Source organism: Malaclemys terrapin, chromosome 1 (assembly GCF_027887155.1).
Source record: "Malaclemys terrapin pileata isolate rMalTer1 chromosome 1, rMalTer1.hap1, whole genome shotgun sequence".
Taxonomy (NCBI): Eukaryota; Metazoa; Chordata; order Testudines; family Emydidae; genus Malaclemys; species Malaclemys terrapin.
The window spans coordinates 236,952,785-236,970,490 of NC_071505.1; the positions used below are offsets into that span (position 1 = coordinate 236,952,785).

Genomic DNA, 17,706 nt, shown 5'->3' on the forward strand with positions numbered 1-17,706 from the left:
TGGATAGTTGATTGTTTACATTGTAGCATGTCCTTTCTTCTTGGTCTTCTCTCTCTCCTGATTGTTTTGCATATAATCGGTTACATCTGTTCCACCATTTTGAATTTGTTTAGCAACTTGCATTTGAGAATCTTAAGATTAATTCATCCAAACATTAATGAATGAACCTGCACAACACTCTGTTTAGTCTAACTTATGGGAATTGTGGGTGATCAATATATCTGAAAAATTAAGCCATAAATGACTCACTCACCCAAGGTCACACAGAGAAGGTCTTCGCTGCAGGATTAACTCGGATGATCAACACCAGGGTTTGCCTAGTTTGGGTCTGATCCTCCACACTGCAAAGCCCCACCCCAGTTACTGGATCCTTATTGCTGCTGCACCCACCAAGGTAAGTCATTAGGACTTATGGGCACACATCCCATTGGTCTTTTGTTCTGCACTAAGCTGAGCTGTTCTGATTCTTTCCCAGTGAATTGTGGGAAAACTAGTCAGTCCTTCACTCAGGTTTTAGCAGCCATCCCAGACAAGCCATCTAGTCTAGAATAGAAGCACCACTAACCTCAGCTAAGAGAATTGCGCGTATTGGCAAGAGCAGTAGTTAGCGGCAACACCCACGTAAGAGCTGGAGTTAACTGTAAAGTGAAGACAAAACCGCAGTGCTGGAAACGGAGCCCTAGACTCCTGATCCCCTTTGCTTTAATAGCTAGATAACATTCCTTCTTGATAACATTTAGCTTGTTAGAAAAATGGATCCTTTCCTAGATATGGAGCCTTTGTTTTTGCTCCACTGAGCTGTGGGTCTGTGTGGTACTAGAATGCCTCAGCATTCTTAGAAGGTGCTGACACTCCATTAGAGTCTTCAAAGATAACAAACATTGTACAGAGCAGCTTTGAGTTGCCTTTTGCCTCACATAACTGGCACACTGCACAGCAACAAAGCAGTTGATTTTTGATGCAATACTGTTCTTTGTTCATCCACTGCAACATTTCACTTACAAAAAAACCCCCTAGGCTTTCACCAGGGTACAGGACGTGTTAACCAACGTGTTCTCCTGCTCATTGTACAATTTCCTGATGGGTTGCTCTCTCTGACATTTTCTCTTGTGCTTGTTCCTTTCCTTTTGCACTCTTCTCAAAGCAATAGAAGAGATTCACTAGAAAATCTGGGGGGGAGCAAATCTGATGAAGGGGCTGTATTCATTTGATTGACATCTGGGCAGGTGAGACAAGCAAAGCCTCTGCTAAAAATGACGCCAATCGCTGAGTGCGTTTCCTGCAGTGATATGAGAATGCCTTTGTTTCCAGCCTATCATGATGACTGGATTGTATAATACAAGAGCTACACAGTTACTTGGATTAGGTAGCTTTCTTTCCTAGTGTTTTGGTAATATTTTGGATAGTGGCATAGTTGACTGTGAACGTGTCCAGAAATCAAATCTCAATTAGCTATTTGGACCCTTCACAGGTGTCATGGATCCACAGGATCTGTGCTACACCCCATTTTTTAAACAATCTCTTGGAGGAGCCCCTTTAGTGTGCCAGATCCCCCTGCACCCCCAGGGGTCTCAGTCTTCCTTCAGAGTCGGCTATGCAGCCTCACTGTCTCCTAGACTGAACTACTAGGCTCCAGCACTCCTGCTTCACACCGAGCACTCTGCTTGGGGAGTCCAACTGAGAGAAACTCCTAGGAAAGACTTGACCACTCTTTAGAGACTAATGCACCCCAGGCAGTATTTGCAGTGATACCCCAAACACCGTTTTCAGAAGAGTAGGATTTATTAGTCAAGTGGAACACCGCATTGGAAGTCTTTAGATTAGCACTGAGAAATAAAGGTTAAAGCACAGTCCTTTCTGGTCAAGCCACATTTCACCAACCAAGCTGTAGTGAACTCCATTTTCAGGCTCTGTCTCTCTCTCAGACTTCATTCCTTAGGCCTAGGCTACACTACAAAGTTAGGTCGATGCAAGGCAGCTTACGTCGACCTAACTGTGTAAGCATCTACACTAAAATGTCGCTCCCACTGATGTAACTCGCCCACTACACCGACTTAATAACTCCACCTGTGCGAGAGGCATAGTTAGGTCGACGGAGTGTCCGTGTGAACACTGTGTTACTTACGTTAACTGTAGTGGCCTCCAGGCGGCATCCCACCATGCCTCATTTTGAACCATTTTGAACTCCACTGCCTGGTGGCCAGGTACACAGGTTTATGCCCCTCTCCTTTTAACGCCACGTGAATTTTTGAAATTCCGTTTCCTGTTTGCTCAGCGTGGAGAGCTCACCTAGCAACTGCCCATCTGGCCATGTCAGCTACACGCTTCAGATGTGCCCCTGCCTGGAGTAGGCAAGAGATGTTGGATTTCCTGGATCTGCGTGGAGAAGAGGCTTAATTTTGTAGTGTAGCTGATCCAGCATAGAAACGTCAATATCTGCAAGCAGATCACTTGGGGCATGGAGGAGAAAGACTACAAGAGGGACCTGCAGCAGTGCTACATGAAAGCCAAGGAGCAGCGGCAGGCATACCAGAAGGCCAGGGAACCTAACAGTCGTTCTGGTGGGAGCTGCAGACATGCTGATTTTACAAAGAGTTGCATGCCATCCTCAGCATAGACCCCAGCACCATCCCAAGAGCCCTGGGGATACTTTGGGGGAGCAGGCGGTCACAGGCCCCAGCTGTGAACAGTGACAAGAAGGAGGACAATGGGGGACAGGTGACAAGGGTATCCAGTGGTGTAGCAAGCCAGGTCCTGTGTTTGTTTGCAGTGAAGGTTGCGTATGTTTATTCTTTGTTTTTCTGCTGTATTAATTTCAATGTGTTTGTGCACTCCGAGCTATTTTGATGAGCACATTTTTAAAAAAACGGAATAAAAATAAACTAATGAAAGTGAAAAGGATTTGGGAATCATTATGGTAGCATAGGGAAGTAATTTGTTTTAATAAGGACAGCTAGTGTTGTTAAGACACCTGTGATGGTGTGTACCAGGTATTCGATGCTCCCTGCCAGAAGCCCCATCACATTGCCCATTATATTGGCACAGTCCACCCTAAGAAGGTGTTCTCATGGTACAGGGTGGCCTGGAGAGTTAGCAGGGGGCCTGGCGCCGGCAGTAGCGAGTGACCTGTCCCCATTCCACTCCTTCTCCCAAGCTTCCACCCCCGTTTCTCTTATCATATTCTATATATCGTACACTGGCTGCTACTGCTTACGAAAATAACTAGTATTGTCAACAATTATATTTACCTTTAATTAAAAAACCAGTAATCAAAAGCTGGGTTTTTGTTCCAGCAGTTCTTTCTTTGGAAATACTTTTTTTTGTTTAAGCCATCTGCTAAACTTGTTTATTTAAAAAAAAAATCAATTTTGTTATCATTGTTCCATTCCACGTAATTACACGCTCTCTACATAATTTACTTTCTCCCTGTAGTTTCAACTGGATATTGTAGTCTTCCTTTCATGTATTGTGTTTGCTGTATGCTATAAGTATTGCTGTGTTTTAAAACAAAGATGCTTGCATTTCAGTGATGGCTAAATATGGTGACCATATTTCCCAAAGGGAAAATGGGACACGGCGTGGGGCTAGCCCAAGCAGTTTGCCCAAGTCCCTCCCTCCCCCCTGCATGGGGCTGGCCAGAACCCATCTTTCCCCCCCCCCCACTGCCTGGGGCTGGCATTGCTACTCATCTGAGCCCGGCCTGCCCCCCAAATGGGGCTGGTATTGCTGCTCGCTTGAGCCCTGCCTGCTCCCCTGTCCCGAGCCCTGGCTCCCTCCCCACATGTTCCTCTGCACCTCACTTTTGCCAAAAAAAAAAGTCAGGACGGTTGGGACAAGTCTTAAAATTGTTGACAATATCAGTTATTTTCATAGGCAGTAAAGTCAGTGTACAATTTATGGAATATAAATGGATACCAAACAATTGAGGCAATATAAGTTATGAGTTACTGTAAATATAAATGCTATTATAAAGATAATACCAACTATTTATTTTTATCACATGGATCTCAGTGCAGTCATTCCCGAATCATTCAACTTCTCTTGAAAAAGCTGACTCAACTTAATACAGGCAGTATGTCTTATGGTTTTACCCACAGGGAAGGGAGGGAGGCAAATGCGAGAAATTGTTTGGTTTCCTTTCAATATATGGGCAGCACTCAAATACTGTGATGATGAGAGCTATACTGGTAGCTAAAAGTTAGATAAATAGTAGGGTGATCAGATGTCCCAATTTTATAGGGACAGTCCTGATATTTGGGGCTTTATCTTATATAGGCTCCTATTACCCCCCACCTCCTGTCCCGATTTTTCATACTTGCTGTCTGGTCATCCTAGATAAATAGTCTCTTTGGTTTAGGGTACAAGAACTGAGTTAATACTTTGTTATCTTTACTACTAGACAATCTGGGCTTTATATTGCATAAAGAAGAGCACAAAATGCCTAGCTCTAAATCACACTGGTCCACATTGCCACCCTATTTCTCAAATTCAGTGCTTTGGATTATCTTCTCCCTTAAAAACCAGAAACAACCGTCACCAACCCCCTTTTTTATTCATTACTTCTCCATTGTATTAATCCAAGGCTGGATTGGAAAGGCCATGGTCAGCTGCTAGCTGCATGGATGTAACACTAGAGGACAGAACAGAGAACTGTCTACGTCAAAACCTCACGCTTCCATCAGTGGAATTCATATAGGCAAACTAAGACCTGGTCTGTACTAGGAAAATGACCCATAGCGGACAATGCACTCTCTTGCCCCAAGTCCCTCAACTCATATTGAAAACAGAGTAAGGGTTAGTGTAGATGGGACAAACCTATTTGTTACAGAAAGTGATAGACACTTGCCACTAAGGCCTTTCTATTTTAGCTCATTTTAGTAAAATTTCCCACTAATTGGCTACATTGTTGGTCACTCTATGGCAGACAAGGTTCCTGTTAACAAAATTAAACCTGTTTCTCTTTACATCTACTGTGGTGGTTCTGTCTTAATAGTTGCAGGCCTGGGATTCTTGAACTGTTGCCTTTGCATCACTCAATCTGGTGACTTTTGGGACTGGGATATTTTTCTTCTCCAGCTACTGTCAACTTAATCAACCTGGAGGACTGAGCAATTGTTTTCACGGACCTATTCCTGAAACATGGATTCTTATACAAAGGTGCTGATATGTACTGTGCCTATTCTGAAAAACTGTGGAAGATGGCGACAAGGGTTTATCAAAACCCACCAAAATTGGTATCTACTGCAGCATATAGAAAAGGGAAAGCAGGATAATGTCATTCTTCTTTCCCCATAGCCACTCCAGAAAGAAAGAAGGGATAGAAGTGGAGAACGTAAAATATTATTATGAAAGATGAAGGAAAGTCTCCATGCTATGGGTTGTGAAACAGTTTTGTTGGCTAAGATGTGACCATGTATAGCCCATTGCCTGCCAGCCAGCCAGCCAGCAGCTTTTTGACTCCCAGATGAACAAAAGGATAGTAGAACTTCGCTGATATGCACTTCTCTATTCTGCACTGTGATGGGGTGTCCACTGCACACAAGAGTGAAAGGGGTTAAAGTGGCCAGCCAGGCTAATTAACTCTACAGGGTGCACCTGGAAGAGGAGCCAGGGAGCAGGGAGTGAAAGCCGGCTCAGCTGGGCAGGAAGAGGTGGGGCCTGTATAATGCCAGGTAGCTGGCAACAGAAGGGGGGCAGCTGGAAAAGACTGTAGACAGATTGCAGTTATTACCTGAGTGGATGGAGTTTGTAGGCTAGCAAACCCAGAGAGGGGGGAAGCTAGATACATGGGAAGTGGTCCAAGGAATAGCAGCAATGGAGTTAAAGGAAGCAGGATGGTGCTGCTATTTGTAGGTTCCTGGATTGGGATCTGGAGTAGTGGGTGGGCCTGGGTCCTCCTCACAGGCAGAGTGGCCAAAGCCCTGGGAACTGAGCCCAGAAACAGGGCTACAGATAGGCCCTGTTGGACCTTTTACCCCAGAAGGGGAAACACTGAGTGACCTAGCTGGAGGACTGAGTCATGAAGGAGCCACTGCGGGTCTTGGAATGAGAAGACCTGCAGACCAGAGACCCAATGATGGTGTGCAAGCTGCATTCAGGAGTGTTGGCTTTGAGCTAATCCCCAGAGTGACCAGGAGGAGGTGCCATGCTATGGGTTGTGAACCAGCGGTGAGTGGTAACACCCCATTACATGTACACTTTATAATTCACCTCGAAAAGGCAAAGATTTAAAGCAGTGATGTAGTGGTGCCACCCATTACTGAGCCATCACTACTTTAACAAAATATGCTACATATCTTAACCAAGAGCGTCTCATCATTCATCTCCCTCTATTCATGATCACATGAAGCAATGCTTCTCCCCAGTCAAGACCACACACTGTCTGTGGCAATTACAGCAACTGCTGAGGTTGCAAAGCAATACCAGGCAAGTATTTACGTATTTATAGCCGTCTTTAGTTCAATACATCTAATCACACTATCTACTTCTGCTCTTTATTTCATCTCTCCTTCCCATCTGTTCAGTTTCTGTTAGAGCTGATTAGCCTCTGCTCCCCCAGCCCTCTGTGGACCACTAGTGATGTAGTACTCCTCACTAATACACTGTAAATAATTAAAACTAAATGAGGGTTGCCAAAATCAATAAACAAAGAACATTTTGTGATGCCTTGATTTACTTTGTGTGTATTTACTCAGTATCTTGCCAAATTCATTAATTCACAATGGCTTTCCCAGTCAAGGAAATTCTGTTCTGTATTTGATCACATGAGGCTGTCTCAGCAAAATGGATTGCATTTGAAAGTTGAATGGCATAATAAATAGAAATGTCCATCTAAATGGAGTTCCTTGTTGATTCATTCAGCACTAATCTCCAAGCCAGTGGGGAAGCCATGGAACTGAGAGGCAGGAGAAATGGATTCAGTCTCTGACTGCCACTTAGTCAATAGTTGCTCAACCTCCCTGGTGCCTGTGTTTCAATTTCTCCATCTGTAAACGGGATAATGATACTTTTCCTACTCTGTAAGCACTTGAAGACCCTCAAACGTGAAGAACTGCACAAATGCTACATAGTACTCGATGCTTATGTTGTTTCTTGGTTGATTGTGATGTTTTAGTGAAGGGGAAAAATCGTTCTTAATGTAACTGTCAGGGTGATTGAAAGAGGCATAACACTGCATACTGCCAAGAGGGGGAAAAACAGAAATCTTTGCGGAGAAGTGGGGGGAGAGAGAGAGACATGGGGAATAAGTAAACCTTTATTCTTGTATCAGAACCAGGAATTGGACAGCTGTGTTCCGGCATATTGGTTTCTGTGAAATAAATTTAATGTATAACCAAACCACAAAACTACACAGGCTTCCTTAAATATGGTCTATGAGTGTGAATCAGGATTGCATCAATTTCTGTTTTTAGAGGGTGGTATCAGTAACAGCTCATCACGAAATGGCATGGTTTTCAGAGCACCAGGCTGCCAAAAACACTTGGTTTATCTTTCATTTCCTCCTGAGCTATATTAAACAAGACTTTTAGCCTTTGTAGACATCATATTTGAATGTAGTGCCTCATGATAAGAGCATGAGTTTAGTCAGTCATTCTCCACTGACATTTAGGGAAAAAAAGAACTATGAAAGGAGGCAAAGAGTATTAGATCATAGTCCACCCTTTGCCATTGCACCACATAGGTTCTCTAGCTAGATGCTATAAAAATGATATAACAATTTTGGAGTAGCTCCAAGTTTGGGTTTATACTATATGACCATCTTCCCTCACAAATAACAATGGTAGGAGTCTCTTCTTGGAATATTATAGGAGGATTTCACCCAGTTCAGAATGGGGCTGATTGAACCTAATGTTTTTCTTGAAAATGTATGAAAGTAGCATATAGTTTTTGGAGTGTCCCCATTCCTCGGGTCGGGGGGTGTTCACTAAATGGAATGAATGTGTCTGTGCGATTCGGCAGGCTCACACCCTTATGTTCAAATCAACTATCTTTTCCTATTGAGCTTGTTCTTTCAACACTTGGTGAAAACTGGGTAAAATCCTCCTATCGGATTTCAAGAAGAAACTCCAACCTGTATTGTTTGTGAGGGAAGATGGTCATATAATAGGTTTCAGATTGGTAGCCGTGTTAGTCTGTATCAGCAGAAAGAACGAGGAGTACTTGTGGCACCTTAGAGACTAACAAATTTATTTGAGCATAAGCTTTCGTGGGCTAAAACCCACTTCATCAGATGCATGCAGTGGAAAATACAGTAGGAAGAGATATATACATAGAGAACATGAAAAAATGGGTGTTGTCATACCAACTCTAATGAGACTAATCAATTAAGGTGGGCTATTATCAGCAGGAGGAAAAAAACTTTTGTAGTGATAATCAGGATGGCCCATTTCAAACAGTTGACAAGAAGGTGTGAGTAACAGTAGGGGGAAAATTAGCATGGGGAAATAGTTTTTACTTTGTGTAATGAGCCATCCACTCCCAGTCTTTATTCAAGCCTAATTTAATGGTGTCCAGTTTGCAAATTTATTCCAATTCTGCAGTTTCTCATTGGAGTCTGTTTTTGAAGTTTTTTTGTTGAAAAATTGCAACTTTGAGGTCTGTAATTGAATGACCAGGGAGGTTGACGTGTTCTCTGACTGGTTTTTGAATGTTATAATTCTTGACATCTGATTTGAGGCCATTTATTCTTTTGCATAGAGACTGTCCGGTTTGGCCAATATACATGGCAGAGGGGCATTGCTGGCACATGATGGCATATATCACATTGGTAGATGTGCAGGTGAACGAGCCTCTGATGGTGTGACTGAGACTCCAACAAGAAACTGCAGAACTGGAATTAATTTGCAAACTGGACACCATTAAATTAGGCTTGAATAAAGACTGGAAGTAGATAAGTCATTACACAAACTAAAAACTATTTCCCCATGCTAATTTTCCCCCTACTGTTACTCACACCTTCTTGTCAATTGTTTGAAATGGGCCATCCTGATATATATATATTATATCTATATAATATATATATCTACTGTATTTTCCACAGCATGCATCTGATGAAGTGGGCTTTAGCTCATGAAAGCTTATGCCCAGATAAATTTGTTAGTCTCTAAGGTGACACAAGTACTCCTCATTCTTTTTGGTCATATAATATAAACCCAAACTTTGACCTACATTAAAATTATATAATTTTTAATAGCACTTAGATAGAGGACCTATGTGCTGCAATGGCAAAGGATGGACTATGATCTAATGCTCTTTTCATAATTCTGTGATTTATGGGGTCAGATTCTCTGCCTTAAACAGTGGTGGAAAGGGGCCATAAAGCCAATGGATATGTCCCCTGAATGGATCAGGAAGCCTTAACTGGCTCCTTTGCCATGTTCATGCTTAATAAATAATAAATCTAGACAATAACCTACATTTTGTAGAGTTCCCTTTATAATTGTGTGGAGTGTTCTTGGTCATTTGTTTGTATTGTAAGTTAAATTAATGCTGGTGAGAGGTGTCTAGTTGTGAGGCCTGCAGACTTAAGTCCTCCCTCTATCCACAGAAGCAGTTTTCCCCAGTGATTAAAGCCAACCAGTGTAGGAAAGATTTCATAAAGGATGTTTTTCCTACTCTGTTTACCAAGTAGCAGGGTGACCATAATATCAGTCAAATGCCTAGTTCTCCTGCATGTGAAAATATACAATGCACTGAGAACGGATCAACAAAATGGTCACAGTTTATATTAAGGTTCAATTTATAACTGATTTATAAAGGGTTAATAAATGATTGTTGTCTTAAGTAATTAATTGTGATATGATTTTTATTTATTATTTGTCTTGTGGCATCCTAGGCACCCCAGTTTTGGAACAGAATCTTTTTGACCTGACCTGACCTGCTTGGAGGGCATAGAACAATATCAACATAGCTTATAACCCTCTAAACATCTTCTGCTGATATGCTTATTACACATCTGGAACATGTTTATGAAATCCATTCATCATTTGTTAACTCTTTATATACAATTTATAACTAGAACTTTGGCATAAAGTGTGACAAACAAAATCCACTGTCAATGTTGTGGACTAAATAGGCAAAGAAAAAAATGACCCATTTTTGATTCACAAATTTCAAGCCGCACAAATAGCAGAAAAAGCTTGGAATAATGTCCATTAGGGTTCCATAACAAAACTTACTGAAGACAAAGAAGCAAAGATTATCAACTCTTTGGTTGTTAAATATGTTGTGTATTTTTGTGGTGAATTAGGAAGTAAAACTGTCAGCTGAACTCACCATCAACAGGACATAAGTAAATTATTGTTCGTCACAAAAAGGGAAACGTAGTAACATATTTAGCAGCAGTCATTTCCCCTGTTGGGAAATCTCCCCTCTTTTCTCCTGCCCCCTTTTCTCTCTCATTCTCACTCTTAGGAATGAGAAAGGTGTGTCCAAAAACGTTTTTGGTTCTGACACATAGCTGATTGCACAATGTGAAAGCATTTCCGTTGTGTATTGAGTTGCATATAAAGCCATCTACTAGGACCCTTCCAATGCTACATGAAAGCCTTGCCTACAGCTCCACAGGAGAAGACACTAGGCAAAAGAATGCAGAATCAGAGGTAAGTAAATGGGAGGGAAATGTCATCTGGAAAAAAACAAGTTGTCTACTGGTTTGTGGAGACTGCTGGACAGCAAAATAGAGGGACCTTAAATAGGTGAATAAAGCAGCAAAATATTTTCATCATGCAAATAATCGAAAGGCGAGAGAGAGAACTCTGCTGTAGGATGTTACGTGTATCTTAGGAACTGTTAATTCAACAACTCCCTGGCCCCTTCCAAAAAACCAGGGGAGATCTTACGAGATGTTTGCAATAACATTATTTCTTCATGGAATTTTGTTTTTGTCAACCCTGTGAAGAAGGCAAATAACCCTACCTTCAAAATGCATGATTATACTCAAACCAGCAGTCGCTAGCTAAACTGAGCTAGTAGAAAGGAGAAATCTGAATAAACAGATTGGCAACATAAATAGAAGAAGCCTATTTATATCTGTGTATGAATATGATGTGTGTACCAGGAAAAGTATGTCTTTTTTTCTTTTGGCGAGAATTCCAGGTGATTCTCCTTGGTATCCAGGGCAGTAACACTGTTAAGTGTATGTGTGTGTAAGTGTATCTGTGTATATAGCATATGTGTGTGTGTGTGTGTGTGTGTAGCACATTTCTATTTAAACACAGAATGGATGTGAATTGTATACTATATGTATATTATGTGTCTATCCTATATAGTGTGAGCACAGTGTTAATCAAGAAGAACCCTACTGAAATAATGGAGTTACACCAGTTTAAAACTGGTGTGAGAGAAGAAACAGTCCTGTAGCATTAGCATATATTCACAGAGAGACTACACCTTTCCCTTGCTAAGTCAGCATGTACGGTGGCTAATGAATGATTGGCAGTGGAGCATATCCATTCTATTTTAAATTCCTTCTTCTGTCTCTGGCTCAGATTTTTAAAATAGATTTCTATTTGTGGGAGTGGAACTTTGTATGTGGGCTTTGCTCACGATTACTTGTATGCATCAATGATGATTTTCATGCTGAAAACCCATTGGCACACAAATTGAACACCCAACAACTTGGATGTGAATGTGATTTGGCAGCCAAGTTTTATGTCCCAAATGAAGACTAGGATGAAGCCCCCTAAAATGTTGACTCATCATTTTCATGTTTGCTGTTATGAGGGGTTGTTCCATCAAAGCTGTAGGGGCTGCAGAATTCTGTGGCAGGTTGTATGGGTCTTATGAAATGAAAAGAATGACAAAGCTGATGTATCTATGTGATATTTCAGCCAGACTCTATCATGGCACAAGTCAGAGGAGGGAAGTAGTGAGGGCAAAAAAACTAACTTGTTTTAAGATTAAGCTTGATAAATTTATGGAGGGGATGGTATGATGAGATTGCCTGCAATGGCATATGGCCCATCTGTGACGTCTATTAGCAAATCTCTCCAACAGCCAGAGATGGGACACTAGATATGGAGGGCTCTGAGTTACTACTGAAAATTTGTTCCCAGGTGTCTGTCTAGTGGGTCTTGCCCACATGCCTAGGGTGTAACTGATTATCATATTTGGGGTCGGGAAGGAGTTTCCCCCCAGGTCACATTGGTAGAGACCCTGACGGTTTTTCACCTTCCTCTGCAGTGTGGGGTATGGGTCACTTGCTGATTTGAACTAGAGTAAATGGTGGATTCTCTGTGTCTTGAAGTCTTTAAACCATGATTTGAGGACTTCAGTAACTCAGCCAGAGGTTAGGGGTCTATTACAGGAGTTGGTGGGTGAGGTTCTATGGCCTGCCATGTGCAGGAAGTCAGACAAGATGATCATGATGATCCCTTCTGACCTTAAAGTCTGAGAGTCTAAGACCTGCTGTAAGGTCATTGGATTATCGCTTGGGTGGACTCTCTGAAACCCTGGCAGCGGTGGACTAAAGTGTGTCCTGGTTGGAGGGGCAAGTTGCAGGAAGAGAGACCACTGCAGTGATGGAGCCACCGTTGGCCACAAGGAGCTGCAGCTGCGGTGAGCGAACCCCTTCCTAGGTCCTGACACAGATAATAGTAGGTTGTATGGGTGCAATAACAAGTCAAGCAAGTCTGTATTTGCATGAATGTGCGGCACAGACTGCAGAACTTTGTTAGCATTGTAATAAAGCTCATTCGCCATATGGGATTTCTCTGGTGACAAATGGGTCTAAGTGCGTGCACAATTTTGATATCAAGTGTGCTGGCTAACCAATTGGATTTGAAGCTTTACATTCTGAATGTTTGGCTCCCAGACTTCCATTTGGCTGAGCTGTATATATCTACTGTAGTGACTGCTAGGGAGATACAATTGTTTTCCACGTTCTTACAGTATATGCAGCATTTGACTTTTCCTGTTTCATAGTGAAGGGACAATTCATTTTTTTTTTTTTTAGTTGAACCAGTGCAGGTTAGAGGTTTCTGTTTACTAAGGGTGGACTGGATTAAAGCTAGCCAGATCCCAGATGTACCTAAAGTTTAAGCATGCAGACCTTTGCCCAAACAAATGTGTTAGTCTCTAAGGTGCCACAAGGACTCCTCATTCTTTTTGCTGATACAGACTAACACGGCTACCACTCCGAAACCTGTCAAGAAAGTCTGTTATTCATACTTCACTTTTCCTCTTTGCCTGTTTGGCTAACCCTAAACTTTTTCTAAATGTATTTTTGACCACTACTCACTCCTGCCCTCTGTCTGGTGCCAGTGATATCCTTGCTAATTCATGTGTTGTGTGCACTCGTGCAAGTTAGGTGTGTAAATCATACAGAGTTGCATGCCTTGCAGCGGCTGTGCTGCAGAACTTCTATTGCAGTGTAGACTTACCCTAACACTCCCTCTTGAGATGCTATTTTTCTCTCTACAGTGTGTTGAGACCTGCTAGCACTTTTCTATGCAGAGAGGATCCTCCCAAACAATTAGACTTAACAAATTAACAGGAGATGTTTTCCCATTCAAAAGATTTTGAATGTCTCTCTCCACTGGCATCCCAATAATCTCAATTTATGCACAGCGGTTTGGTTTTTAGTATTTACCCTCTCCTCTCTGCAGCAGTATTACTTTTAATCAGAATTTTTGTTTTGTTTTTCTCTCTATTAACGGTCTCTTATGAGAGTTTACAGTGATGGGAGTTATACAAGGTAAACACAGCCATCCTCCTCCTGCACAACATGGTACATGGTCCTGTCAACTCTCCCATTAGTTTCAGAGTAGCAGCCGTGTTAGTCTGTGTCCGCAAAAAGAACAGGAGTACTTGTGGCACCTTAGAGACTAACAAATTTATTAGAGCATAAGCTTTCGTGGACTACAGCCCACTTCTTCGGATGCACATAGCTATATGCATCCGAAGAAGTGGGCTGTAGTCCACGAAAGCTTATGCTCTAATAAATTTGTTAGTCTCTAAGGTGCCACAAGTACTCCTGTTCTTTCTCCCATTAGTGTTAATTATAGAATCATAGAATATCAGGTTTTTTTTTTTTTCCGCCGCTTGGGGCAGCAAAAACCCTGGAGCTGGCCCTGGCAACAAGGGCACACTGTTGACTCATATCCAGCTTCTCATGCACTGTAATCCCCAGGTCCTTTTCTGCAGAACTGTCGCTGAGCCAGTCAGGCCCCAGCCTGTAGCTGGGCATTAGCTAAGAAGCCATGCATCATCATCGTCCCCTTGCAGGGATGACAGAAGCTCACGAAGCATCAGTTCCTGCCAGTATTTGCAGAATGTGTCACTTGAGTCTCCTGAAGCCCATTGCTTAAAACAATCTTATTTGGGGGCTTCTGCAGTTTCAGATGCTCTTCAGGATAGTTTCTGTGTAACTGGGATGGGGCCTTTATTTCTGGTCATCAATTGAGATAACCGGAGATATTTGAGAACCAGTCTGAATCCATCCTGGAGGTCAGGATTCAACCCCAACTGAAGTGTACCCTGCTACTGGTCCAGATTCCAAAAGAAATTGAATACAAAGAACAGCTGTTGAGTTGTTGTTCTCATTAATCCACACAGTCCAATGACCACTATCTCCAAAACAGTATTGGAATAGATTTTATGTAGGCTGGGTACTACAAGGGGGCAAAGAGTGATAGGGCAAGAGCAGCTAGCCGTTAAAATATATTATATGATGTGAGATGATGCAGAGCACTTATATTATCTTGTGTATTGTTATATATGTGATCTTCTTGCCTGCAGGTTTCAAGATGCTGTTCTCCATTTTTATCTTTCCTGTTTCCCCTGGAAGAAGATGGCTGGGCTCCTGTTTATCTGTACATACATAGTGGATGCCTCTGCCTTCAGAACCCAGCGTGTGGAAAGCACAGGTAATGGCAAAGATTTGAGCTACAGCATTTGTTTTCCTACCTTTATTTATTTTTTTTTGAAGTGAGACACTAATGAAACAATTTCTCTCGTTTATGTAGAAAACTGCCAGGATCACACCATTTATTTCAAACGCTACTTTGCACTGAAAGGAGAACCTGTGATCCTGAAATGCCCTTCCTTCAAATACAAACACTTGGACTTTTCCAACCATCCATGTAATCTGACATGGTCTAAAAATGATTCAAAAACAATGAACCAAGGAGGAGATGAGGAACCAAGAATTTGGGCACAAGGCGATGCTCTTTGGTTTTTACCGGCATCGTTAGAGGACTCCGGACAATATATCTGCACTCGAAGGTAGGCATTTAAATAAAAATCCAGTCCATTAAACTACTTGACTGTGCCTAAAAGATGTTATTGGCTTGATCCAAAGCTCAGTGACATTCATGAAAGACTCCCACTATCTTCAGTGGGCGTTGGATCCCTTTAGTAAAGTTTATGAAGTAAATATATATTTGTAATTTTGATTATACCATAGAGAGGGCTTCAGAATTATTTCCCCTATTTTTTTTCTGCTCTGTTTTACATTAAAATATTAAGTCTTGATCTCCTTGATTTTGCAGGAAGACCCTTTATAGGACTGGACTGCTAGAGTAAAATAATTACATCAAACTAGGCTGAAACTTGAGCTGTGACTTTTCCAACCTTCAGGGAAGACCAAGGCACAAAGGGACTTGGGCAGCTAACTGCATCTCCCCCGCCCCCAGTCTTCTTGCAAGAGGCCCCCTATCTCCAAGAAATGGATCACACATGAGAATCCCAAGGCCTCCCTCCAGGCCAGATTTAGGCAGTGAACTCCCTGAGAGGGGTGGGGCTTAGGATGCACACCTCTCCTTGGCATCTCCATTGGCTATCTTTAGGCAGAGAGTTGCCTAGCATACTGGTGAATCCTGTTCTTGGGCACCTGTCTCCCTGCATTCATAGTACAGGAAGCCTGAGAGCTGAACTCAGGCTTTTGAATCCCAGTGATTTCTAGGCACCTAAAAGTTAGGGGTGGTGATGCTGAATGTCCCACGGCTAAAATCCCTTTGTGAATCTAGCCCCTTGCCACAGTCACACTTGGAAGGTTTACAAATTTGAAAGAAACGTTCATGTTCAAGGAAGGATCCAGAATCTGGTGGTGCTGCTTGAATGTCTGGAGCAGAGAAGAGGGATAATGACATCACAGTAGGCTGAACCTTGATTCTTTCTGACTCTTAAAGGTTATACCTGTCACCATCCTGACCCAGTTCTCCTATCCTCCATTCAGCCCTCCACTACAAAGCTAGCACCTGAGATTTATAATGTAAGAAACAGACAGAATTTAAAAATGTAAATATTTGAAGCTGTCTTTATAAAGGAGCGGTAAAGCACAAACAAGCAAACATAATTTTCCTCTTGCAAATCACCATTAAGGAATTTACCATATGTTTCAGTACACTGTGAAATGAGGATATTTGCAAACTATTACAGATATCCACCTCCGCCTGATTAGCAATTATTTTGCTACTGACTGGCAATTTCATACTGATTAGCAATTATTATGGATTAGAGCTATATGTGCAACACTGTAATGATGTTATAACAACGTTAGGAGTTCTGTATGCAGCAACAGTCAGCAGTGGGTGAATGTGAGAGCCTGAACATTGCAAAAGAATAGGCCCCAGTCTCGCAAGCATATGCAGACCTTTTTTATCAATGGCACTAATCCCTGCATAAAGTTAAAGCAAATTCATTTAAGTGTTTTGCAAGATTAGGGTCTCAGAGGTAAACTTGCTGGGGTTGTGAATTTACGGAACAATACTTGACAAGTAGTTTATGATAAAGCAATTCTGCTTAATGCAACAATAGGCAAATAGCTCTTTTGTTCAGTCTTCTGGGTTGGAAGCAAACCGCCACTATGCAATTGTTACAACGGATGTAAGTCTGGGAACTAAAGTGAACAATTCCATCAGAGGATGGACAGAGAGAATCCCTATCTATCTTTCCAGTAGATATAGTCTGTCTGGAAAGTCCTGCTTTGAAACTTACATAAACAAAAGCCCCATTGGGTCAAATGGGAAGGAGATTTCAAAATTTTATTAAGATGATGTTAAAAAAAAATAGTGAACAGAGTTTGAGCATAGAAGTTTCTGGTTATCAGGGAATAACATACAGATTATAGAGGGGGCAAAGTTTGGTTTAAGATAAGGTGGCATGAGGAATACATAATCTGCAATATCCCTGATTGGGGGTAGAAGATTGATCTGCCAAAGTATAGACATTAAGATATGAGGGTATTAAGTTCATAAAGTGGCTATGTTCGGGTGTGGATTATAATGAGTGGATATGATGATGAGGATGAATTGACCCTCATTTGGTGAGATTTAATGTTCAGGGAGTTTATGGTTCCGGTTCATATGATCCAAAGGAGAAGGTCACTTGGTCCCTTTCTCGTAGTGGGAGAACGATGTCACTCTGGCTCACGCCTCCTGCTACTAAATACTGTAAACACTTCAAAGCAGAGAAGGTGTCTTTCTTTCTAGGTTTTGTAAAGTACTATGTACACCTGTCACTCTAGAAATGCCCATCAATCAGAAAACAGCAGCAGCCAAATTTTTAATAAGTGCTCTGACTTAGATTTCATATTTGTTTCTTAGATTGCCACTGATAGGCACCAACCCCTGCACTGTACAATTAAGATCTTATTGAAGCGAATGGGTGCAGAAGCATACGGTTCACATACATTCTTTCTTTTTTCCCTGCAAAGCAGGGCTAGCAGGGAAAGATTGCCTCAGTGAATGCAACAAACTCAGTGTT

General features: G+C 41.9%; 1 protein-coding gene across 2 annotated transcripts in view; it reads left to right on the forward strand.

Annotated features, from left to right (window-relative positions):
• The first annotated feature begins 280 nt into the window (after positions 1-280).
• IL1R2 (interleukin 1 receptor type 2) overlaps positions 281-17,706 on the forward strand; it is a 29,099-nt gene continuing 11,673 nt past the window's right edge. The window contains exons 1-3 of one of the 2 annotated variants that reach the window (XM_054009987.1): positions 281-394; positions 14,740-14,867; positions 14,967-15,225. In XM_054009987.1, coding sequence (XP_053865962.1) covers positions 14,792-14,867; positions 14,967-15,225 — 335 coding nt within the window. In that variant the 5' untranslated portion in view covers positions 281-394; positions 14,740-14,791. Of the gene's footprint in view, positions 395-10,533; positions 10,602-14,739; positions 14,868-14,966; positions 15,226-17,706 lie in introns of those variants that run through there. The other variant, XM_054009979.1, reaches the window with a different exon arrangement.